Genomic DNA, 22864 nt, shown 5'->3' with positions numbered 1-22864 from the left:
TGATCGGCGAGGGGGTGGAGCAGTCGAGCTCAGCGGTAGGCGGAGTCTGGAGTACAAGCGTTGATGATGTCTCCGGCTCCAGTTGAGGCCCTGCCGCCGGCGGTTGAAGCTGGGCGGCTGTCGCGAGAGGCTGGACTAGAAGCGTTGAGGTGGGGCTCGGGCGGCCGAGTGACACGCGCGCGGCTTTATGGTTCGTCCTTGCGTACGGAGTCGAAGCATGGCGCTGCTCGAGGGCGGTCTTGAGTGGCCGAGATGCTCGCATTGTATCGGCGGCGAGTACCGGGCCCGGGGGCGTGGGGTATCCGCGAGAGCGTGGAGCGAGTGTCCCTTGGGCAACAGGGGTGGGGTGTGACTCGAGCCAGCACTGGCCACTCGTATCCTGCCGGCGTGAGAGGCGAGGCGTGCCGGTCGACGGCGAGGTGGTGAAGCAGGGGACGGCCAGCTGCTGACGATGGGACGACGCTGTCGATGCGCGCTTGACAATTGACGACAGCAAGTGAGCAACGTGTCAATGCAAGAGTTGTCAGACATGAGTGTGCAGTGCGTCAGTGTGTGTGTCGCCGAGACTGGCGGCGGCCGTGGGAGACGTGGTGCGAGCGTTGGGATGAGTGGCGGCGTGGCGGGGCGGTCCCGACCTCTCCCTGTCCCTCCGTCTCGAGCGCGAGCGGTGCGCAGATTCTGCATGAATGTCCAAGTATCTACAGCTGCCTACTTTACTCACCCAATTGAAGGTCACTGGTGGTCTACGAGTCGAGCTACTAATCGACGAGCGAGAGCCTGCCCATCAACGTCTCTAGCGCAGGAGGAGGACGCGGTTCGGGGCGCGGATTGATGGGCATCAAGCGGGCGTACCACTCGGCCTTTGAAATGAAGTGGATTGTGACGCGGCGAGGCATCTCACCCATGCGTCGCAGGGCTCGAAACAGGTTGTGCCAGATCATGTGTTTAAGCCAAAGGATGGTTTCTCGACCTGCGGTGTGGAACATGCTGTCCAGTCCAACTACAACCAGCCTGGAGAAGCGCACGGATTGATATATGAGCGGGTAAAAGGTACGATTAACAATCGAATTCAACTGCTCGGGCGTACCGTCCACAGCCGGCCCTTGGAGAATCATGGTGATCTGAGAAAGCGTAGGGCGGTTGTTTCGGAATCTTCGGATATAGGCAACGTAGTCGGCATCTGTTCCGCCACGCAAGATCGGGCGCGTCAATGGCCAAATGTGGGGACCGGCTTTGAGGTTGACACCTGTCCAGTCGACCGGCCAGTGGATAACGTCGACCTCGGTGACCTTCGGGATGTAGACGGGGGTCTGTTGGTGTGGTGGCGCCTTCAAAACGACAACCTCGAGGATGCGAAACCTGAAGGGGATGAGGAGGTTGGAGAGGTGCTCCCCGTTGACTGTAATCGTCACCTTTGACAGCGTGCTGGTAGTTGTAGGCAGGACAGCGACAGGTCCAAGCAATGATGCCGCCTTTGACATGCTGTAGAGGAGCGACAAGGTACGCGAACTAACGCCGTAGAAGCTGCCACGCCAGCCACCGCAGCACGCAACCGCATGCCCCTCGACTACCATGCCGAAGAGTGACCTCTCCACGGAGATGCGAAGGTCGTGGCAGGTGGCGCGAAGCGCCAACAGTGTTTGAGGCGCTGCGAATGTGACAATCGTGTCCATAATGTTGGCATGGTATTGGTAGCTGATTGGCGAGGGCGTGGAGCAGTCGAGCTGAAGGGGAGGCGGGGGGACGGCTTGAGGCCCTGCTTGTGATCCTTGACTGTTGGGTAACAGGCTTGCAACGTCATGGTGACTGCTAGAGGGCCGGGCCGAAAGACGACGGCGCTTCCGCGGCGGGTACCCGTCTGGTTGAGGTGTTGTCATTGTGCAGGTGACGGATGCTGGCGAGAAGGTGTTGCGAGTGTCGCTCGATGAGAGGGCTCCTGGGGGTGACTCGCGTGCTAACGCTGGTGACTTGCGCACGCTGGTGGCTTGTGACTTGGGCGGGGCGGTGACTCGTATCTTGCTGGCGTGGTGTGAGTCAAGAGGGTGGCGGTGGGATTGGAGACAAGCGGTAGTCAGACGCTCGACAGCAGCTGGTCGGCTGGCGGCGACACTTGACGACAGCAAGGGAGCGACGTGTCAGTGCAAAGTTGAGAGACGCAAGTGTGTACACCATCACTGTGTGTGTGTCGCCGAGACTGGCGGCGGCCGTGGGAGACGTGGTGCGAGGACTTGGTTGAGTGGCGGCGTGGCAGGGCGCTCAGGTGGTGATGGATGGGCCGAGTCAGTCAACATCCAGAGCTGGGCTCGGCTCATGTCTCCTGGCTGCCCGTACGCGTCAGAAGTGAGTGCAATGTATATGCCTACATGTATGCTACAACGAGCTCAGCGCCACCAAACCGTCCCGACCTCTCCCTGTCCCTCCGTCTCGAGCGCGAGCTGCGCGCGGTCAGTCCGCGCAGCGTACTCCTCCATGCTGAGGATCTCTAGGCGCCCCAGCGCGGCGGCAACGTCGAGCCCGCGTGCGGCCTGCGGGCGGAGATAACTGGCCACTGCGGCGCGTAATGCCGCCTCAATCTCGCCAGGCGCAGGGGCGAAGCGGTCCGAGTCTGGCCACGCGTGCGCGAGCGGGCGCATGTTGACGACCGTCGCGCTCGCCCCCTCTAGCACCTGCACTATAAGCAGCACGAGCACGACCCAGCGCATCGGGGGCACATGGGGCGCGGCGGCGTTCTCGTCGTCCCCGTCCTCTCCGTCGCTCGCAGCCTCAGAGAAGATGAGCGTGACGTGCTCGACCGCCGACAGCTGCAGCTTCACGCCGCGGTGGATGTGGTCGTACCCCCGATAGAAGGGGAAGTTGAGCACCAGCCGCCGCGTGGCCGGCGCGAGGTCGAGCACCGTCGGCGGGAGGTACGTGCCTGCCGCGCGCGCGCGCTGCGCGCCGCTGAGGAAGATGTTGCGCGCGAGCACCGCGCCGCCGAAGAGCACGACGCTGCGCGCGTGGCACAGCGACACGGAGCCGTGCTGCCCGCTCGGGGAGGGGAAGAGGCGCACCGTGCGCGCCGATATGGGCACGCTCGCGAGCGGGTTGAAGGCGGACAGGAGCGGGTCGTTGACCGGCCCGTGGAGGTCGACGACGGACGCGGGCGCCAGCAGCAGGCGGAGGCGGGACACCTCGCCTGCCTGCGCTACTGTGTGCTCGGGTCTGCGGGGCTCGAAGAAGTCGGCGCTGGCGCCTAGGCTTACGAGCCCGGGGGGGACGTTGGAGCTCGGCAGCAGGCGGGGCAGCTGGATGGTGCGCGATGCGCTGCTGCGCCGCCTGCGGCCGGCGGGCTCGGGGCCGTCGTCCTCGTTCTCGTTCTCGAGGGACCAGGGGGCGATGTTCACCGGGCCGACATAGCTCCCCAGGCCCTGCGGGAAGGGGAGCAGCAGGCGCTCGGCACGCCACCCCGACGACGAGGAGAGTACGAGCGCGGCGTCGTCCTCTGATGTGATGACCAAGTGGGAGAGGACATTGTCTACCCGGGCACGGAGGGAGCGCGACGTGCGCCGGAAGCACAGGAGCGTATCCCAGTCTGTGTGGGTCAGGATGTGGTCCAGGATGTGCGGGTACGCCGTCGAGTCGAGCAGCGCAGCCGGCACGGGCGGGTCGTCGGGCCCTGGGGCGGCTTCGGCCATGGTGGAGCGCGGTGGAGGGGGAGTGGGGGTAGGCGAGCTCGGCGACGACGTGGCCTGCTGTACGCTGGGGTGCTCGTGTCGATGGTAAGGCGAGTGGATGAGTTGAGCGACTGCAAGGTTGTGATCGGTTGCTGATCGGTTGTGATCGATCGACGAGGGCGACGACGACGACGCGGCAAGAGCCGAGCGCGCGCGACTCGTCATGGCGCCCAACGGCGGCCGGCAACTACTTGCATACCTCCACTCGGGATTGATAACCTCCACCCGCGAATGCCTCGACTCGACCCAGCGAGCAGCCGGCAGCCGCACCATGACGACGCACGCCCAACTCTCTAGCATACAGTCAAGCTATAGACACATACTCTACAAATCACTAGCTGTACGCGGGTGGCCCGCCGTGCGGAGAGCCAGCAGCCACACCACCAAAATATCCCGGTGGGGGCGCGTCAGACGGCACGGCGAGGCTGCCTGATCTCGAAACCACGCGCGAGTGGGCGACGCCGCCGGCTGCCTCGGCCGCCTCGGATGCTGCAAAGCTCGGGGGATGGTCACCCTCCGCCTCCGAGTCGTTATCGCGCACGTTGGCAAACGGCGAGCGGAACGCGGGCGCGACGAACGGCGCGGCAGCAAAGGCACGCACAGGGGGCGTTGGGCCGCCAAAGCCTGGCAGCGCGGGCAGGCTAGGCTCGTCGATGCCTGGCGGCATGTCGTCCTGCATGTCGACCACTCGCGTGTTGAGTCCAAGCTGCTCGAGCAGCTCGGCGGGGTGCGCCGGCGCATGGCCCGCCTCGATGCCGAGGCGCGCAGCCATGTCGCCCACCACGTGCGCCTCGTCGTCGCCTTCTCTAGGCGGGTCCATGCTGCCTACCAGCCCGTAGGACGCGGCGGGCGGCGGTGGTGGGACAGAGAACGTCTCGTAGCCGTCGTACTGGAACGGGTCAGCTGCGCTCTACACTGCTTCACCCACCTCGATCCAAGTGCCCAGCTCGCCAGAGAACGACGAGCGCCGCTGCGCGGCTCGCACGTCGGCGATTCCGTCATCGGGCGTAAAGCTGACCGGTACCAGTCGCTCACTCGGCACGGCTTGATTGAGCAGTGGCACAGCACCAGAGCGCATCTGCGCCTCACTCTCTGTAAAGCTCGGGAGCGCGTTGTCGTCGTCGCCGGCATGCGACTGCGTGCCGGACGGTCCCGGCGCCTCGGTAGCCTCGCCAAACGACGGCGGCTCGTCCACGGCGCCGCTGGCGCTCGGTCCTCCGTCGACGCGCGTCGTGCCGCCCTCGCCGACCACATCGCGGCCTTTACGGCGGTACGCCTCGCGCTCGTCCTCGTCGACGAGCTCGAGCTGCGCCGCGTCGCCGGTGCCAAGTTCGGGCTGCAGCCCGCGTTCAATGACAACAGCACGGGGCTCTTGCCACGTTGGTGGCCGAATCGTAATCTCCTGCTCGACCGCCCAGTCGCCCCGCTCGTCCTGCGCCCGCGAAGGGCCAGGCTGCTGCTCGTGCACGCCGAACCCGAGCGTCGCGCGGACCTTGAACCGGACAGAGTGGTATGGCGTGCGCGCCGTCGTCTCGCCGCCCGTCGCAATCGCCCCAGGGTGGAGCTGCGCCGTAGGCAGCGTAAACAGGAGCCGGAGCGGAGGTGCCGTCGCACCGGGATACCGTAGTGACTTTCCCGAAGCATGCAGGACCGTGGTGTGGATGTGCGTTTTCGACGGCGAGTGGGTCGTACCCGCAGCCGAGTCCTCTGGGCCAGGAATGATATCCACCGAGCGGATCAGCTCCAGCCGCATCCGCCTAAGCGGGCGGAGTGTCTCGGCGGCACTAGGCTGGGCCGCGAGCCCAGCGACGCCCGTGCGCTTCTCGCTCCTTCCCTTCGGCCTGACCTCGACACCGACGCGCACCGGCGCGCCGAGACGCGGGCGCGAGCACGCAAGCACGAGGCGCACGCGCACTCCGTCGCGCTCGAGCACCGACTCGGCCTCGAGCGGCTCTTCTTCTGTCTGGTCGGTGCACACGTCTGGTGGGGTGCCCTCGACCGTGACGCGCTCGGTGATCACCTCGCCGGAGAGCAGCGCGAGGCGCACCTGCACCTCCCAGCGCACTTCTCCCCCAGCGCCGAGGTTCAGCGTGGCCGGGAGGGGCGAGCCGTCCGCGAGTGCGGGCGGGAGCGGGAGTGCGAAGCGCAGCGAGGTGGGGAAGGCCGTTTCTGTCGATGCTGATGTGCTCGCCTGCGGCTCGGCAACGGGGTACAGCGTCTGCGGGGCAATGTCGAGCAAGTCGTCGACCGGGTGGCCGGGCAGCCGGTCCGTCAAGCGCGCGGACACGGACCTGGGTGCGTCAGCGTGAGCAACGCCTTAGGCCAGGCAGCGACTTACAAAGACTGGACAGTCCGCGTGCGGCGCTCGCCGAGCCCCTTGATGAAGACCTCGCCCTGGATCGTGCGGCCCCAGAAGAAGCTCGAGGCGTCGGGGAGGGGCACGACGAGGATCTGGGGCTGGGTCGGTGCGTATGTCGGGGGCGGAGCGGCAGCAGCAGCGGCGGCGGCGGAGGAGGTGGTGGTAGCCGCCGCTGCTGATGCCGAGGGGGAGGAGGCCGCGGCTAGTGCTGGGGCATGGCCGCTTCTGCCGTTAGGTGGTGCCGAGGACGACATGGCCGGGGGATGTAGAGTGCAGTGGCAAGAGAGTGCGATGCAGTAGCAGGATGGAGGAAGGCGAGTTGTTTTTTGTAAGCGACGAAGTAGAGAAGGCGAGAGTGTGTGTGCGTCAAGGCGATGCACCAGACAATGGTCGACGGGCCAAGTGGGCCGGCGGCGATGAACGCGGGATAGCCGGGGGGGGTGACGACGGCGACGGCGACGGCGGCGGCGATGATGGCGAGGGGGCCGTGGAGGAGGGGCAGTGTAAGCCAAAAGTGGTGATACGCGGTGGGCACGCTAGTAACACATGCTGCACCAGACAGCACGAGGTGGTCGAGGAATGGAGAGTGACAAAAGTGAGCAGAGTGAGTGATGACACAGCCGCCGCCGCTGCTGCTGCTTGCAATAATGCACGACGCGACGTCGTCACTCGTCACTCTGCGCTTCCCTTGCCTTCCCTTCCCTGGCTGACTGGCGGGCGGCTCGTTCCTGGGCGGCCAAGCCACGGCACATCACAATTCACCCACACCCACACGCACCCGACAAGGGGAAACAAACATCACATATCACTTGTATACACGATTAATAAAAAAAAGTCTACGGAACAGCGCACAACATGCTGCATGCCTACTTGATGGCGGCAAGACGGGTAGTGTTGAGCTTGACCTTGTACTCGAGGTTGTCCGTCTTGTCTGTAATCTGGCCGATACGGCCGTTCTGCTTCTCAACCTCGGTGCCCATGGCCGTGGCGAGGTTCTTGAGACGCTTGGCAATCTCGTGCGTCTCGTCGAGGTTCTCGTCGAGCTCATTCTCGAGCTCGTCGTCGGATGCCGTAGCATCAAACTGGTAGCGCTGGCGGGCATCGCGGCGCGCCTTCTGCGCACCGGCAACGGGCGTGCGCGAGCTGTAGCCCTCGTTGGCGGCGGCGTTGAGACGGCGGCGCGTGTCCTGCACGTCGAGGAGCGCCTTGGCACGGTCGTCGCGCTCCATGTTGTGGCGGTCGAGGATCTTCTGCTCCTGCTGGGCACGCTTCTGGTCCTGAGGCGGAGTCAGCAATGCGCTCTGTACCCGTCAATCGATCAGCGCCACCACCCACCTTGTTCCACGTGACCACGGGCACAAAGATACTCCTGTTGAGCTGCTTGAGGTGCGCGGCCTGGTCCTCTGCGCGCTGCGAGTTGGCCTTTGCAATGTCGAGGTAACGCTCCGAGTTGGCGAGGCGCTCAGACTGGTCAGCGAGGCGGCCAATTGTGCCACGGGCATTCTCCTCCGCCTCACGGGCGAGGCGCAGCGTGTTGCTTGGGCGTCAGCGCTTCCCTTGCCCAACTTCCACCTACCGAGTGCTCGCCAGCGAGTCCTGCTTGGTCTGCCTTATCTCCTGCTTGATCCCCTCAATCTCCTCGTCCTCGTTGAAGTCCTCCTCGGTCTCGCGACCCTCGTAGCCCCACTTGCGCTGGGCCTGCACCTGCGTCGCGCCGGGGTTGTACCCGGCAAACAGGGCATTGCGGCTCGCGTCCTCGTCATCAGCGCCAGCGCCAGCGGCGGCACGGGGGCCGGGTGCAGCGCCGTACGGGTCGCCCCCGGTGGCATAGGGGTCGCCGCCGGCCGAAGCGTACGGGTCACGGCGGGCGGGGGCGGCGCGCGCAGCGTACGGGTCGTGTGCGACCGCGCGCTGCTGCTGGCCCTCGGTAGGCGCAACAGGGGGGATAGTGAGGCCCGACTTCTTCTTGAAAAAGCCCATGGTGGATGAAGAGGTATTAAGGTGGTAGTGTCAAGTAGTAGTGTGATGCGGTGGAAAGGGGACCAAGCGGGTGTGGGCGGGGGCACGGGGAGTGAGATGCGGGCAGAAGGCGGACGGATGAAAAGCTACAAGTGGTGGTGTGCGTGTGTGTGTCGTGGAGTGCGTGAGTTGTGATGCGATGGGGGGTGTGGTACAGTGAAGAGAGTCGTGCGAGTTGCGGTGGTGACAGTTGTGCAATGAGTGTTGAAAGAGTCGTGGGTTGAAATGAAGAGACTTGCAAGTCGTCGTCGTTAGACCAGGTCGTCGTCGTTGTCGCATCGCCGCCGCACCACCAAGCACTGCAGGCAGGCAGCACAGCCAAGGCAGCGACCAAAGGCACGGTGGGGCGGGACAACTGGGTCGATCCATGCATCGCCACCGGAGTCACGTGCAGCACGTGGCCCACACGTGGAAATACTCCCGCACTCCACCTCCCTCACCATCTCCAATGTCTCGCGCCGCGCTTCTTTGTTGGTTTGGTTGGGCTCAACGTCGACCGACCGACAACAACCATCCCCACCCCCACACCCCGCAGCCACCATGTCCGCCCTCGACGCAGACAGCATGGACGTCGACCACCCCCTCCTCGACCGCGCGCTGGACGACATTCCCGCCCGCCGCGCGCCCGACGAGCCAGTACCGGAGCACGTCTCGGCGCTGATGGGCCGCATGGGCAAGAACAAGATTTATTTGGCAGAGGAGAGCCCGGCGGTTATTCACCACGATGGGGCGGAGAGGTTGAGGAGGGATCCGGTGAGTAAAGGGGAGGGAGGAGGGAAGGAGCAGGTGGGGGAGGGAAGGAGCAGGTGGAGGGGTGGGTGCATCATAAGGGGAGGCGGAGCCGGGTGGAGGGGTGGGTGGTGGCATACATTTCTCGCGCGCAGCGCGTTGGGGTGGGTGGGCGGGCGACCTTCCTCGCGCAGAAGGATGGTAGCCCGGTGGGTGACTCATCTGCGAGCGCGAGCTCGAGGGTGGGTGACCTTCCTCGCCTTCCTCGCGTGCCTTCCTCCGAGCTGGCCGTACCGCCGCGTGCCCGCTCAACACCGAAGCCCCACCCATCAATAGTCCCATGAACACTATTGACATCTGACCACACCCGCTGACACCACTTTCCAGCGCCTCGCTCGCCTCGTCGACGAGCTCGACAGGCAAGACCCCACCCCCTGGCTCGATGCCATCTCTGAGACGGCTGCCGCGCCGATCCGCCACACCGCGCTCTACGTCTCCTCCGAGCTCATCAAGCACCTGTCCACGGCCAAGGTGTTCACCTGGGCATCCGAGTACGGCGCGACGCCGATGGGTGGGTACCACCTGCACCAGCGACGCTGACTCCCCAGGTATCGAGTGGCTGAACGACTCGACGCTCGTGCTCCTGTTCCACACCCCCGCAGCGGCGCTTCTCGGCCTGTCAGTGCTGTCAAAGGCAGGCTTCGACCCAACCGAGGGAGATGACCCGCTGCTCGAGCGCGCGGCGTTCCAGTTCCCCGCGAGCCTGCTCCCGCGCGCTGAGGCGCCAAAGCCGAAGGAGCTCGACTACGAGGGCGGCGAGACGCTCAACTACGAGGACGAGGACGAGGCTCCCAAGGCGCCCGCCGTCGACGCCGACGCAGACCCGGACGCGCCGGTGAAGCGCGGACGCGGTGGCTTCTCTGCTGGGCGGGAGCCAACAGGCTCTGCTCACGGACGGTTCGACCTCGCGCCGCTCGCCAAGCCCGCGGCGCTCGAGTTCGCCGAGGGCGTGGACCCGCACGCGCGCGTGACGGTGCGGTATGCGACCACGGCCGACGCGAAGCAGAGAAAGGAGGCCGGCCAGTCGGAATGGTACAAGCGCCACGGGCGCGGGGCCGGCAAGGAGGTCGCGTCCGGACGCAGGGGGTACGGGCGGGACGAGTACAGCGGACGGCTCAGCGACAGAATCGGCACGGCGGGCGAGGGACGCGACTTTGCGCGCCGTATTGGGCGGGAGCGCGAGCGCGAGCGGCCGTACGACCGCCCTGCTCCACGCGGAAGGGCACGCGAGGACGACCTTGACGCCGAGTTGGAGCGCATGGCTGCGTCCAGGGCGGCCGGGGAGGACGTGTACGAGCGGCGAGATGAGCGCCGCGAGCGACGAGGAGGCGGGGACAGGCGTGGGGAGCGTGGGTCAAGGCCGGAACGGCGGCCGCGCGCGCGTCAGGACGACTTGGATAAGGGTGAGTGAGGTGTTGGGCTGGGTTTGGCGTCATGCTGACGGCGCAGAACTCGACGACCTGTTCGCCGCGAGGTCGACGGCGTAGATGCATCTTGTAGGGGTATACGGATGGGCGGAGCGCCGGTGGTACTGATTCACTGACGAGCTGGGGCTATGACACGCCGCAGCTTTGCAGATACATGCAACGCGTGGCGCTGACAAGGGCGACTGACGAGGACGACTGACAAGGGCGACTGACGAGGGCGACTGACTGTACTCCCCAAGCAGGGCTCTCCGTCGCGTCGCCAGAACGAACCCAATTGTCATCGCTGCAGAATGGGCCTTGGGCTGCAGGCAGCTACACCCGCCACGCTGGCGGCAGCAAATGGCGAGCGTTGCCGCCGAGCATCTCGTCGGTGTGACTGCGTCCTTGCCAAAGCGCCTGCCCACAACCCCACAACGCGACGCAATTTCCTCGAACTGCATACATACACACGCTACGGCAGCCCAGAGCGCCACGTCGCGCCGACCTCATTCATCCCCCAAGCGTAGCTGCTGCCGTCGTGCACGGTGGTGCGGCGCATATCGCGCTTGAACTTGCCCTCGAACGCGCCGGGGACTGCGCGGTGCCTGACGAACGAGCGTCAGCGAGCGAGCGGAGCTCCTTTTTTTCCCTACTCCCAACCCAACCCGACGCAACTCACATCACACACGTGTTGTCCCAGATGACCAGGTCACCCACATCCTTCCACTCCACGCTCGCGATGTACTTGTCCTGCGTCGCGTGGTCTAGCAGCAGGTCGATCTCGGCCTGGCCCTCCGGGATGGGGAGGGATTCGACGCGGTACGCGTGGTTGGCGATGTACATGTTCTGTGGCGCAAGCGGCGCGTCAGCGCCGCGAGCCGACGCCTTCTCGGCGCACTCACTGTCCTCCCGCTCGGCTCGTGGACCTGCACGAGCCTGTGCTTCCCGAACTCGTGCGACTCGGGGAGGAACCGCTCCTCGTCAAGCAGCGGGTGGCCGGGGCTGGCGCGGCGGCGCGAGTGGTGCTGCGAGTGCCACAACACATAGTCTTTCACGCGGTCCTTCACGGCGCCGTCGAGGTCGTCCCACGCGGTACGCGTATCGCAGAACTCGGTCTCCCCGCCCGTGCCTTTGGGCGGGAGCTGGTGCGCCAGCAGCAGGCTGTACCCCGCGCGCCGGGGGTTGAACGCCGAGTCGACGTGGAACAGGGTATTTCCTTTCCCTAGCACCCCGCGCTGAGACTCGGGCTGGATAATGGCGCCCTCAGCGTCGACATTGCTCACGTCGAACAGCTCGTCGTAGGCTAGCCGGTTGATCCGCCCGAGCTTGTTGTACGGCGTCACGTCGTCCAGCTCGCCGAAGGCGCGCGAGAGGGCGACGTGCGTGTCGTCTGTTAAGCCGGTGCGGCGGAAGACGAGCACGCCGTGCTGGGCAAGCGCGGATTTCAGCGCCGCCACGAGCGCGTGGGTCGGGTTGGTGAGGTCTGCCCCGGAGACCTCGGCGACAAAGGTCGCGTGGTGCGGCGTGATGGTCAGCTGTGGCGCGTCGGCTTCGAGGGTCATGATGGGTAACTGTGTGTGGGGCGCTGCAGTGTGTCACCGACACGACGTGCATATATACCCAGCGTCGATGCCCCGATGCCGACGAGACGACAGACAACAACACATGACCTCGACGTCCGCCACGGACAAGACCGAGGTGCTGCCCATAGGCCGGCAGTTACCGGCCCGGCCCGGCTGCCTCTCTGCAGAATGGGTAAACCGCCCACACACCACGCAGATTGTAATCGCCGTGCGTGCGTGCGTGCATGCAGCCAGCGAGGGCACAGCAAGCACGAGCAGTAGCAGCAGCCCGGCTACCCGAGCTGCAAGCCCAGCCCCCCCACGCACGACGCTATATCCGCCCCCTTCGGCCCGCCACCCGCTTGACACCTCCCTCTGCCATATACCTCGCGTGGCGTTTCCAATCTTGCAGTGGTTATATGGCATCGCGAGCGAAATGCCATATCATGCAGCCGGATGCGAGATCTTGGCGGTGAATGCGAGATGGGACGCTGCTTTACGAGATGCCGCTCACAGGATACGAGATGCTCGCTCGGCTGGCGGAGCCCAACACAAGCGAGATTGTCACCCCTGTCTGCGCCGATGCCATATCATCGCCCGCCTGATTGGCACTGTCGCGTCGCCGTGTCACTACGCCCCGGGCAGCGAAGGCTCCACCGTCAACGTCGCGGCTATGAACGGCTGTCGATAGCAACTCGTCGGCGCGATAGACCGAGAGGTGCCCTCGCGTCGCCGCGTCGGGCTTATCCCGCACCACGCTGTCTAGCCCTCGGCGACTCCGGCTGTGCGGCCCCTCCGCGGGCGAGGCGACTCGCTCAGCTCGCCCACGCGCAATCTGCCCTCGCGATCGTCTCTACATCAGTGCTCACATGGGAAACCCCCCGCCCCCGCCCCCCGCGCTCGCTTCGCTCGCACGCGCGCGCGCACGCCCGGTGACAACCTGCATACCACGCCAATACACCCGCGATGACCCGCGGCAATACCAAAGACACGATAGCACTGGATTAGACCAACATCTAAATGTAGGGAGGGCCGAGCTGCTTGCGGAAGACGGCGGAGAGGGCCTCGACGACTAGGGTGTGTCAGTGGCGAGGTCGTCGCAGCGTTCCGGCGCCACTCACCAAGCAAGAGGACACCACCACCGGGGGCGAGACGGAGGACCTTGGGCGCGAAGCCCTTGTAGAGCGCGCCGAAGCCCTCCTCTCGGGCAATGCGGAAGAGAGCGGGGTAGGTCCTGCGGGTGTCAGTGGGACTCGATATGGGGCAGCTGCTTTGCAAAGAGGCGGGCAGCTGCCAGCTACAGCCACACTCACCACTCGCCAGTGGCGTGGAGCTGGAGACGAGACTTGACGACATCGACTGGGGTTGTAAGCTCAGGCGCCTCAAGCCCCACGGGCTTCGTGCCGCTGCGCACGCTACTCACAAGGAGTGTTCATGACGGTACCGACGAAACCACCAACGGTACCGGCGGCAAGGTTGTTGATCATCTCGGCCTGCTTGTTCTCGGCCTTGGGGAGGAGGGCCTTGACCTGGTAGATCGAGCCGAAGTAGCCGCCGTTCCACCACCAGTGGCGCCAGAAGGTCGACTCCATGCCCTGGTAGAGACTGGGCGGTTAGTTTGTGTGGGTTGCGATGTGGGCTGCAAGACCGGGCCAGGGGTACAGTGCACACAGCACCCCGCCCCGGCCTTGCTCGGCAGCGCCCTCGCCAGCACTGAGCACCGGACTGTTTACTCACCCAAGAGGACCCGACTTGGCGACAACCTTCTTCACAACGTCAAGGGGGCCGGTGTAAGTCGACGACTTGTCCTGGAGACGGATCTTGACGAGCTCAAAGGGCGTGACGACAAACGACTCGGTGGCACCGGCGAAGCAGCCGGTCAAGATGGCAATCGACTGCGTCGTCTTCCTCTTGCCGTTGTCGGTGAAGAGGGCACCCCACCAGCCGTTGGCGCCGAACTTGACGGCACGCTTGGGCGCCTCCATGAGGAGGGGCGAGAGGATACCGCGGTAGAGGCGCGAGGGGCTGGGGTGTTAGTGGTGTCCCGTCTGGTCTGAGTGGCTCCGCGCTCTGCTCTGTACCAAACGCGTCCGCCCTCGCTGCCGTCTGCAACTCGCGGCTCGCGACCGGCGCGTCCTCCGACACGACCACTGCACCACGCGCACCACGTCCGTGCCCGCGTACCCGCGCACTGCCCTCAAGCACGCGTCCGCGACCGCGTCCACAATGTGTGTGGTGGCAGCCACGCTCTGCCCACGAGCGGGACTCCGGACGCTTACCGCCGGCCGGCCGGCGCGCGGCCCGAGATCTCGCGAGCGAGATTCGGGTGGACGAGCAGCCTGATGAGTGGGCAAGGAGGTGTCCGGAGTGCACAGCGCACAGCTGCGTGGTACAGCTGCCCGTCTTGCTGAGCGGCGAGGGGTGGGGAACAGAGAGCTCACAGCGCGCGCCAAAACGGAGGCGCCGCTCGGCGAGCCCGGATCGTAGGCAGAGTTCGGAATCCCGCGGCGAGCTCTCGGAAGCCCGCGCACCGAGCAGAGCATACAGAGCCAGCCCAACCAACACGCCTACTCACCCCTCCTGCGTGACGATGTTCTTGAAGGTCTGGATCATGCCCGCGGGGTTCTTGCTCGTGTCGAGCTGCTGGCGCGTCTTGACGACATCGAGGGGGTACAGGAGCTGCGGCGGTCAGTGGGGTTCGTGCGCGTCTCGCGCGCTGCGCTGTCGGTGGAGCGGGGTACGCTCGGTGCAGCGCGGGGCGGCGTGCCCGGCGGTCAACAGCAAGCGGAGGCACCGTCTCAACGTCCCCGCGTCGCGTGACGACGCTGAGCGTGACGGCCGTGGGCACACCGTGCCCTCCAACAGGCCAGCGATCGCGACCACGCAGCAGCAGCAGCAGCAGCAGCAACACTCACGAGAAGCTCAGTGACACCTGTCCCTCGTCAGCATGACCTCGTCGTCTCGCCGCGCGGCGCGCGGCAGGCGGGATTCGGCGTCTCCGCGCTTCTGTCCACAGCCGCTCGGAGGCCGTAGCCGCGACCATGACTCACCGGCAATGGCGCCAGCGGCGAACGTGTACCCGAAGGGCAGGGCTGGGGGTTGTCAGTGATGTTTGGAGAAGTGAGCGCGAGGGGTGCGAGCAAGCAAGCGGTCGCGTGGTCGTGCGACGATGGGCAGATAGATGGCTGCTGATTGATCGCGAGAGCGCCGACCAAGCAGCACCGATTGTAGCGCATACCGCGTAGCGCACGCCGCATGCACCCCCTCCCGAGCACCACTCACGCAGCGGCTTGGCCGTGGGGGTAGCGACAACCTTGTCCGACATTTGAATGAGAGTGGTGTTGATGATGCGATGGAGAAGTCGGGGGGCGAGTCGACTTTGGGGGAAATAATCGAGCAGGCAGGCGGTTGTGTCCCTGGGTGTGCTGTCGTGATTTGACTCTACTGCGTCGGAAAGCGGCCCTGCGGCCTGCTCCCTCTCCCTGTCTGCTGCCCCGCGCTGTGTCCCGCTCGGAGCTCTTCACCCCGCGGCTGTGGCCCCTTGTTGCCTCGTCGCGACATGCTGCCTGAACTTCATCCCCGAACTTCATCCCCAGGCCCCGTTCCGACGTGCCGGAACCCCAGAGATGCGCCCAATCAGCGCGCGGCCGGCGCGTAGCTGCTGCACTGGCTGGGCGACACTGACACTGGCACTTCATGTCGCGTGCATGTGGAATGTCCGGTCGCGCGGAGCATGCAGCGCAGCCCGGCCAGCATCACTCGATACATGCATTGAGAGTACAAGTACATACACACCACCGCCCGCTGTGGTGGTGGGATGGATGGGCAAACGTTGAAAAAAACACGCCCGCCCGCACGCCGCAGCCGCCGGCAAAGACCGAGACGACGATCGGACAGAGCCGTAGCGTAGCCGCAAACGCGTCGGTAACAGAGCAAAGTCTACATGCCGCGACGCCGACACCGCAAGGCCACACTCAGGCCTGCCACGCTGTGGGGTCGAGGAACAGCTCCTCAGCCTGCTCACCGTTCGGCACAGCGGGGTCGAGGAACAGGTCGTCGCTGGCTTGACCGTTCGGCACGACGGCGGGATGCGCCTCGCCGCCGCCGCCACTGGGGAACAGCATGGCGAGCCACATGTCAAACTGCGCGTCGTTGGTCGTCGGCATCGAGAAGCCGAGCGACCCCTCGGGGAGCTCGAAGGCCGTAAAGGGCGCAGCTGCGGCGCCAGAGGACGCGTCCGACGGCGAGTGGTCGGGGACAGGGAGGGCGGGGTGCGGGAGGGAGGGGTACAGCAGTGGCGGCGCCTGCAGCTCGAGCAGGTCGACGTCGATAACCTCGGTCTTGACGGCCGGCGTGATGCCCGCCGCTGTAGTCTCCGCATTGATGCTGGGGAAGCGCGCGAGGCTTTCCTTCGCCTTGGCGACGAGCCGGCGCGTGCGGCCCACCAGTGCGCGGTTCTTGCTGTTCGGCGACGCGGTCGCCGTCCACTCGAGCACGGCGAGGCCTTGCGCCAGCACGCCGAACCGTGCCTGCGCGAGCGCGGCGTCGGTCGTCTTGACGACCAGGAGTGTCTGGCACAGCAGGACAGAGAAGAGGTCTGCCGCGAAGGACTGGGGCGTCAGAGAGATGTGCGTAGGCAGCAGACACCACTCACAAACCACCGCGACATCGAGTGGTCGGAAGACAGGATACCCCGCACGAGCTCGAGCATGCGCTCGCATACCTCCACGACGGTGCGCACGCTCAGCTCGCCGATGTGGCCGCCGATGCTGAGCGCGCGCATGAAGCACGGTCTGTGGAGGTAGACTGGCGGCGTCAGCAAGGTGGCAGGCACCACGCGCCGCGCCACTTACAAAACACCATGCAGATGTGCGTCGCCATCCGGTACTGCTGGTGCGCGAGGCGCTCGGGCGTGATAGTGCTCGTGTAGTCCGACGTGCTCGTCGCCACCGTCGCCACGGGCGCAGGAGAGACGACGACGGCTGGCGCGCCGGGCCGCGCGAGCGGGAACGACTCGGCTGGGAAGCTTGCACACCGTAGATGCGGCGGCAGGTCGTGCAGGAACCTCCTCAGCCCCGCGTCAATGTCCTGCACCTCTTGATAGTCGGCGATCTCGATGGTCGACCAGTAGTCGAACACGCGCTGCATGTGCAGCCCGAGCTTCCACTTGGTGAAGAAGTAGCCTTCTTTGTGGGCGTCGGAGGGGAACGCGGTGTCGTAGTGCCGGGGTGCGATCGAGCCGGGGAGGAGCGCGGTGAGGCACTGCAAAACGAGCACGCGTGAGCGAAAGAGCGAACGCGTGCGGACACCACTTGCTGCAAGTTCCACCGCCACTTACATGGACGCGCTCGAGCGCTAGCAGCTCATGCCACACCCTCCTGCGCCAGTCGAGCTCGTCCTGGCCCATACTCCCCGGCGCCGGCTCGCGGTGGTAGCCAGCAATAGTCGCGAGGCGCACGCCGAGGCCGACGATGGCGAAGATGCCGTCCGGGAGGCGCTTGTCGTCCGAGTTGATCAAGAACGAGCCCAGGAGGTGCAGGGACACGAGGCTGCTCAGCGTGGTCTCGGTGTAGAAGTTGCCTGCGACGAGGCAGCTGTACGCTGTCTGGTGGTAATCGACGCTTTGGAAGGCCGACTGCGTCCCTGCTGTCGCGTCGAAGAGCATCGCCATCGCCTGCATCGCGAAGAGCACGGCGAGGTCGTGCGCGTGCGCGCCTTCGGGCGAGTCGTACACGCTTGAGAGGACAGTGTCGAAGAAGGCCGGCGTCATGGGCTGGATCCTGCGCGCGAGCGTTAGCGAGCGAGCCGTACCTGCCGTTGCGCCACTGACCGCCAGCTCGTCGCCTCGAAGAACCGGTCAAACATCTCCTTGGCCGCCCGCCTAGACGGCAGCATCGCGCGACACCTGTCCAACAATACCCCCGGTAGATGCCCCCTGCCGGTCAAGCTAACCCCGCGACTCCGGCCCCAGGGCGGCGCGAGCTCCTCGCGCATCGCCTCACGGCGCACGCCCTCGTCTTCCTCGTCGTCGCTCGTGCCCTCGCTCTCGCCCGGCGACGCGAGGAAGAACGCCGTCGTGCCCATGCCGGCAAAGCGCTTGCTACTACTCCCCCCGTTGCCGAGGGTGAGGTGGCCCAGCATCGCGGCCATGTCGACCGCTGACTGCGGCGCGCCGGGCCCGGGCAGCGTGTTGTTCCGCCCCGTTATGGGCTGCTCGTCGTCGCCATCGGACGCGATCGAGTCGGCCTCGAGGCCGTGCCGCGCGATGACGGCTTCCAGCTGCTTTACGCGCGCTTGCAGCTCGGCGATGGTTTGTGATTTCGGCTGCGAGACCTTCGACACATGGTTCGGGCAGATGTGCGCAAGGCCTACGCGTGTCAGCGCGCTTGCAAACACGCTCGAGCACGGCTCACGCACCCTTCTTGACACACTCGCTGCATGGCCACGACCGATTACCTGCGCGTCAGTGAGTTCCCGCACGCACCCAACCCACACTTCGACTTGGTCCGCCGGCACTCCTCGCAGTTGAGGTGGATGCGCCTGCGCTTCTTCTTTGCCGGCTCTGGGTCCATGGCGCCGGCGGGGGTCGGTAGCGCGGCAGATCGGTAGCTCGCTCGCTCGTCACGGGCCAGTGTAGCTCCTTATCGGCGCGATTTCCAGTTCGAACGGAGTTAGGTTCACTGCAAGCCCGGACCACGGATCGGTGTGCGGGCTGTACACTCGTCAGTCGGTCGAGTAGTTGATGGAGTGAGAGGCGAGGCAGCGAGCGTCTGCGCAAGCATGTGACTGCCAGTTACACCACTGCTGGGCCTAGCTCGCTCGGCAGAGTTGTCCCGAGGTTACTTAACACCGGTCCGGACACATGCCTCGGCATAATAATTTCCCTACTTGGCCCACGCGTTAGGCCCTGTCGTCGGCGAGCAGGCACTGCATCGTATTGGCAGGCAGTGCTCGCCGAGACCTTGGCTTTATCGTGCGCTGCTGCTTGTACGTTTGCCTACTGACGGTGAACGAGAGGGTTGAGAGAGGGCATAACGCGGTTCAGGACGGTAAAGACTGGAGGGATTCCGGTGAGACAATCCGAAACCCGACGATATGATCTCGGGGCGGCGCCGAGTCCGCTACATGAGCTCAACGGTCGCTCCAGGCCATGCCCATCACGCTCGCTACCAGCGCCATCGGCATCCCTCTGCTTCCTTGGCAAGACTACATCCAGCGTACAACATCAGCGACTCTGCCGTCTACAGCAGCGTCGTCCACCACCCGCTGCTCTCCTCATTCTCGAGCGCGACCAGCGCAGACGACCACACGTCCTCGCCCACCCACACATCACCCGGGCCTGAGGGCGGGTGTTCGAGCTGCATGGTGGGCCACAGCTCCTGCGCGGCTGGCAACGGCGCGCCGGCCACGATCGCGGGCGCGACGCCGCCCACCGCTGCGGCAATGTTCTCGGGGACGGACGCGGGCGGCTTGGCCGGCGCTTCGACGAACCGGCGTAGCAGGAGCACGCCACGCTGCACCACCAACGAGCTCGAGCCGCACAGCCAAAGCGAGTCGATGGCGAACTGCACGTCGGCCACGAGCTGCGCGCGCTCGGCGTCGGTTGGACTGCCGTGTACCAACTCTGTCCCCAGGACGACACCAGCGAGTACGGTGTACGACGCCACAGGCCACGCGCGGAGGAACATGGGCGGAACGTGCCGTCTGCGCTGTCGCAGAATCTCGCGTGCGGCAGCGAGACAGGTCTGAGTGGTCAGCTATTGCACTGAGTGAGTGACCTTCAGCTACTCACATCCCGGACCTCTGAGAATCTCTCGTCAACATATGCGCGGCCGAGGAAACTGCGGTACACCAGCACAGTACCCGACGCCTGAAGTAACGACCAGATGTACCTCGAGTGCGGCCTAAAGTCGTGGGGACCGTTGAGGTCAAACTGCTCATCAAACGTGTCGCCATCGGTGCCGTTGAGTGCGGGGAAGGTCGCAAAGTTGGCCTGGAGCGCCTGGTCGGCCGCCATGGCAATGACATATTGGTCCTTGAGGGACGTCGCTTCGGCAAAGGCCTCGGCGAACTGCCTGAAGATGCGGTAGCGTCGGCCGGCGCAGAGAAGGCTGTGCGGTGTGAGCGGAGGTCGCCAAAGGAAACATACTGTGTGATGCGCGTAAACTCTGACAGTGGCCTGGGCTTCGCCGTTGTATCCGTAATGTCCTCGTCGTCGACATTGAGCGGCTCGGCCGTAGCACCCTGGGGCAGGCGCAGTCCGCCAATGTTTGCAAAGTCTGGTCGGCTGATGCGTCAGTACAACCGCTGGGATTCTGTCACCCACCCTTCACCCAGCCTCAGGTGAAGCCAGATCCGCCGACCCTGCTCGCGGTAGATCAGCCCAGGGGTCAGGTCCGTCTTGTCCTCTGGTTCTGGCGTGAGGAGGTGCAACCTGAGCATCTGCGCGATGCGTAACCCCACATGGAGGAGCATCTCGCAGTAAGCCGACGCGCCAAAGTGGTACGACACGATCGGCAAGATGCAGATGGTCATGAGCGCCTCCATGGTCGGATTTGTCGACATGAACTTGGAACGGTTCAGCGCCTCGAGCGTCACGTCGAACCAGAACGACGCCAGCGATAGTGTCTCGTCCCCAGTGAGGTTGAGCTCGGGCGCGAGGAGGTCGCCGCACATGTACATGCCGACGGAGAGCAGACCAAAGTCTGTGTGGGGGGTCAGCGACTTGCAGATACGCCTCACTCACAGTAGCTGAGCCACGCGTCGCCCTTCTCCAGGTTCTCGCCCTCGGCCGTGGCCGCGATCCACTCGTCGTGCTCCTTGATGAATGTGGGCACATGCACGCTCGGGTGGAAGAAGCAGAGGTACTTGAACGATGCTCGGATGATGAGGCTGCTCTGCGGCGGCGTCGGGAGGAGGGTGAGGAGGTCGGTCTGGCCGAGGTCGGTCGACTTGCGACTTGGCAGGTCAGGCAACCCGCCGTTGCCGCTCGTACTCCCACGACCCGGGTGGGGGCTGCCAGCGCGCTCCGGCTGCTTGGGGATACCCATGACGTGTACGAAGGGCTCGAGGACGTCAGGGTCGTCCTGGCGGCTCTTCTCCGGTCCCTCTCGGTGGGCTGTGTGGCCTGAGGCTGCGTGCCCGTTCGCCGCAGATAGCAGGTGCGCAAAGGCGTTGCCGCCGTCCAGCGGCGAGTCGGCGCTCGACGACGGCGTAGGCCCGGACGCGGGGCCGCTGTCTCTTGCCCGGCTTCCGGGGCGGGCAGACGGCGTGCTCCCGCTACCGCCGGCTTCCAGCTCGCGAATGCGGCTCTCGAGATCGCCTACACGCCGCCGCAGCCCAACGTTCTCGCGCTGCAGCTGCCCCTCGCGCAGCAGCCGGATCTGGTCAGGCGTGAGCGGCGCACGCTGTGCCGCGCTCGGCGCGTTGATGAGCCGGCCCCGCACGATCGCCGGCAAGCGTGTGCATGACTCTGGATGTCCGCGCCGGATACAGTTGTCGCATGGGATTGCCTTGTTGCATTTGATCCTGCAGTGTTAGTGAGATGTCGGTGATGCTGCGTCCACTGGATCGCCCTGAAGCCGACGCGCCTTCCCTCGACGAGCTCGTAGATGAATTCCCCGCCCACCCACCCTGCTGGCGCAAGCGATACTGTGCCCGCCCACCCACCCCTACGCGCTGCGCGCGAGAAATGTATGCCACCACCCACCCCTCCACCCGGCTCCGCCTCCCCTTATGATGCACCCACCCCTCCACCTGCTCCGCTGCCCCCTCTGCTGCACCCACCCTCCACCCGGCTCTGCCTCCCCCCACCCACAGCCCGGCCGAGATGCCGACGGCATCGCGGCATTTGGGTGCGAGTCGAGCGTCGGACTGGCCCGACGACGCAAAATACTCACTTGCGCTTTGTGCAGAATGCGCAGGAATTTGATGCGCGCTGCGATACACGAGGTGACTCTAAACCCGGCCCTCTACTGGGGGTATTGGACGATGAACCACCCGAATCCGTGTCCATGTTGTTGTTGTTGTTGGTGGGTGGTGGGTGGAGTGGGTGGAGCGACGAGGTGCGATGGGTGGGTTTTAAAGTGGGCAGAGTCTTGTCGTTCGTTTGGCGTTTCAGGCCCGTCGTCGTCGTCGTCGTCAGCGGCTAACGTGAGAGCATGTGCTCGAAGATCTCTGGCTCGCTTGGCGCCTTTTTTCTTGTGACTCGTGCCGGATTTGTTGTTGTTATTGTCGAGTGTGTGGTGCCCTGGGTGGGAGATGTCGAGATATCAAGTGGGTGTGTCGAGTCGGATGAGATGTTCGGCGCAGATGGCAAGTCGGCCATCTGGTTGGTGCGGTAATTAGCGGGATCAAATTCGTCACGGCCATTTAGTGGTTGCTTTGTAAGCAAAAACGCACAAAGTATTTGGGCCATCAATCTGACCCGCGATGGGCCACTGTAGCCATGTGCCATTTCGCCCTATCTCGCCCATCTCGCGCCGAGTTACCAGGGTAAACGGCCAAGGGCAGAGGGGAGAACATGCAGAGCAACTGCCAGAGCACAGTCACGCCGCGCGCCGAGAGGGCACAACGCCAGGCGGCAACTGCCCCACCACCCGGTCCCACTCTCGCCGGTCGGATCTAACCTCACGCAATGCTCGAATATCCCATTCAAACATATCCCATTTAGGATCGGTTATTCGTAGCAGCACGCGGACGGCAGTCAGGCAGTGTAGCAAGGGCACCACCACCCACTCCGTCTAGCTCGGGAACAAGTCATTTCGAACTGACCATGCCAAGCAAGCAGCGGATCGCAATCGGCCGCGCCGAGAAGCGCACGGTATTCGGGTAGGTGGGGGGCGTGGCTTGTTAGTCTTCTGGGCGACAGGCGGTCGATAGGAGGTTTGAAGAGTGGGGGGGAGTAATGCGGGTTGTGGCCGTTGCCGGCGGTTGGTGTCACCTCGTGGGAAGCACAAGATTGAGTCGATGGTGTATCGGCGTCCACCGAAGTCCAGGCCAGGCCATCCGGGGCAG

The 22864-nt window shown here is 65.1% G+C and overlaps 9 protein-coding genes across 9 annotated transcripts; 1 reads left to right on the top strand and 8 right to left on the bottom strand.

The window, feature by feature from the left end:
- Positions 1-758: 758 nt before the first annotated feature.
- Positions 759-1877, bottom strand: LOC62_07G009574 (uncharacterized protein; the record flags this gene model as incomplete). The annotated part of the gene is made up of 1 exon (XM_062776127.1): positions 759-1877. The coding sequence occupies one exon, from the start codon at positions 1875-1877 to the stop codon at positions 759-761; it is 1119 nt and encodes a 372-aa protein (XP_062632111.1).
- A 504-nt stretch (positions 1878-2381) lies between these two features.
- LOC62_07G009573 (uncharacterized protein) lies at positions 2382-3674 on the bottom strand (the record flags this gene model as incomplete). The annotated part of the gene is made up of 1 exon (XM_062776126.1): positions 2382-3674. One exon carries the CDS (start codon positions 3672-3674, stop codon positions 2382-2384), a length of 1293 nt encoding a protein of 430 aa, XP_062632110.1.
- A 321-nt stretch (positions 3675-3995) lies between these two features.
- LOC62_07G009572 (uncharacterized protein) lies at positions 3996-6667 on the bottom strand. The gene is made up of 3 exons (XM_062776125.1): positions 6052-6667; positions 4642-6004; positions 3996-4602 (listed from the first exon to the last, which is right to left on the bottom strand). The coding sequence occupies exons 1-3, from the start codon at positions 6324-6326 to the stop codon at positions 4048-4050; spliced, it is 2193 nt and encodes a 730-aa protein (XP_062632109.1). The 5' UTR covers positions 6327-6667; the 3' UTR covers positions 3996-4047.
- Positions 6668-6858: 191 nt separating this feature from the next.
- On the bottom strand, positions 6859-8311 carry sec9 (Protein transport protein sec9). The gene is made up of 3 exons (XM_062776124.1): positions 7649-8311; positions 7408-7609; positions 6859-7349 (listed from the first exon to the last, which is right to left on the bottom strand). The coding sequence occupies exons 1-3, from the start codon at positions 8050-8052 to the stop codon at positions 6939-6941; spliced, it is 1017 nt and encodes a 338-aa protein (XP_062632108.1). The 5' UTR covers positions 8053-8311; the 3' UTR covers positions 6859-6938.
- A 294-nt stretch (positions 8312-8605) lies between these two features.
- Positions 8606-10367, top strand: LOC62_07G009570 (uncharacterized protein; the record flags this gene model as incomplete). The annotated part of the gene is made up of 4 exons (XM_062776123.1): positions 8606-8844; positions 9208-9391; positions 9429-10283; positions 10330-10367. The coding sequence occupies exons 1-4, from the start codon at positions 8632-8634 to the stop codon at positions 10365-10367; spliced, it is 1290 nt and encodes a 429-aa protein (XP_062632107.1). The 5' UTR covers positions 8606-8631.
- Positions 10368-10758: 391 nt separating this feature from the next.
- Positions 10759-11848, bottom strand: tfdA (Alpha-ketoglutarate-dependent 2,4-dichlorophenoxyacetate dioxygenase; the record flags this gene model as incomplete). The annotated part of the gene is made up of 3 exons (XM_062776122.1): positions 10759-10891; positions 10966-11132; positions 11189-11848. The coding sequence occupies 3 exons, from the start codon at positions 11846-11848 to the stop codon at positions 10759-10761; spliced, it is 960 nt and encodes a 319-aa protein (XP_062632106.1).
- Positions 11849-12776: 928 nt separating this feature from the next.
- Positions 12777-15248, bottom strand: ODC2 (Mitochondrial 2-oxodicarboxylate carrier 2). The gene is made up of 9 exons (XM_062776121.1): positions 15131-15248; positions 14899-14940; positions 14764-14780; positions 14424-14527; positions 13586-13873; positions 13272-13453; positions 13162-13207; positions 12970-13082; positions 12777-12920 (listed from the first exon to the last, which is right to left on the bottom strand). Exons 1-9 carry the CDS (start codon positions 15171-15173, stop codon positions 12865-12867), a joined length of 891 nt encoding a protein of 296 aa, XP_062632105.1. The 5' UTR covers positions 15174-15248; the 3' UTR covers positions 12777-12864.
- A 349-nt stretch (positions 15249-15597) lies between these two features.
- Positions 15598-18590, bottom strand: SPAC1F7.11c_13 (putative transcriptional regulatory protein). Its single transcript, XM_062776120.1, has 7 exons — positions 18342-18590; positions 18266-18304; positions 17679-18216; positions 17187-17628; positions 16702-17110; positions 16503-16654; positions 15598-16458 (listed from the first exon to the last, which is right to left on the bottom strand). Exons 1-7 carry the CDS (start codon positions 18418-18420, stop codon positions 15823-15825), a joined length of 2295 nt encoding a protein of 764 aa, XP_062632104.1. The 5' UTR covers positions 18421-18590; the 3' UTR covers positions 15598-15822.
- A 269-nt stretch (positions 18591-18859) lies between these two features.
- Positions 18860-22111, bottom strand: LOC62_07G009566 (uncharacterized protein). Its single transcript, XM_062776119.1, has 6 exons — positions 21748-22111; positions 20595-21376; positions 20175-20553; positions 19998-20135; positions 19641-19959; positions 18860-19593 (listed from the first exon to the last, which is right to left on the bottom strand). Exons 1-6 carry the CDS (start codon positions 21861-21863, stop codon positions 19090-19092), a joined length of 2238 nt encoding a protein of 745 aa, XP_062632103.1. The 5' UTR covers positions 21864-22111; the 3' UTR covers positions 18860-19089.
- Positions 22112-22864: the final 753 nt, after the last annotated feature.

The sequence above is a fragment of the Vanrija pseudolonga genome, chromosome 7, assembly GCF_020906515.1.
Source record: "Vanrija pseudolonga chromosome 7, complete sequence".
NCBI lineage: Eukaryota > Fungi > Basidiomycota > Tremellomycetes > Trichosporonales > Trichosporonaceae > Vanrija > Vanrija pseudolonga.
This window is presented reverse-complemented; position numbering and strand designations above follow the sequence as displayed.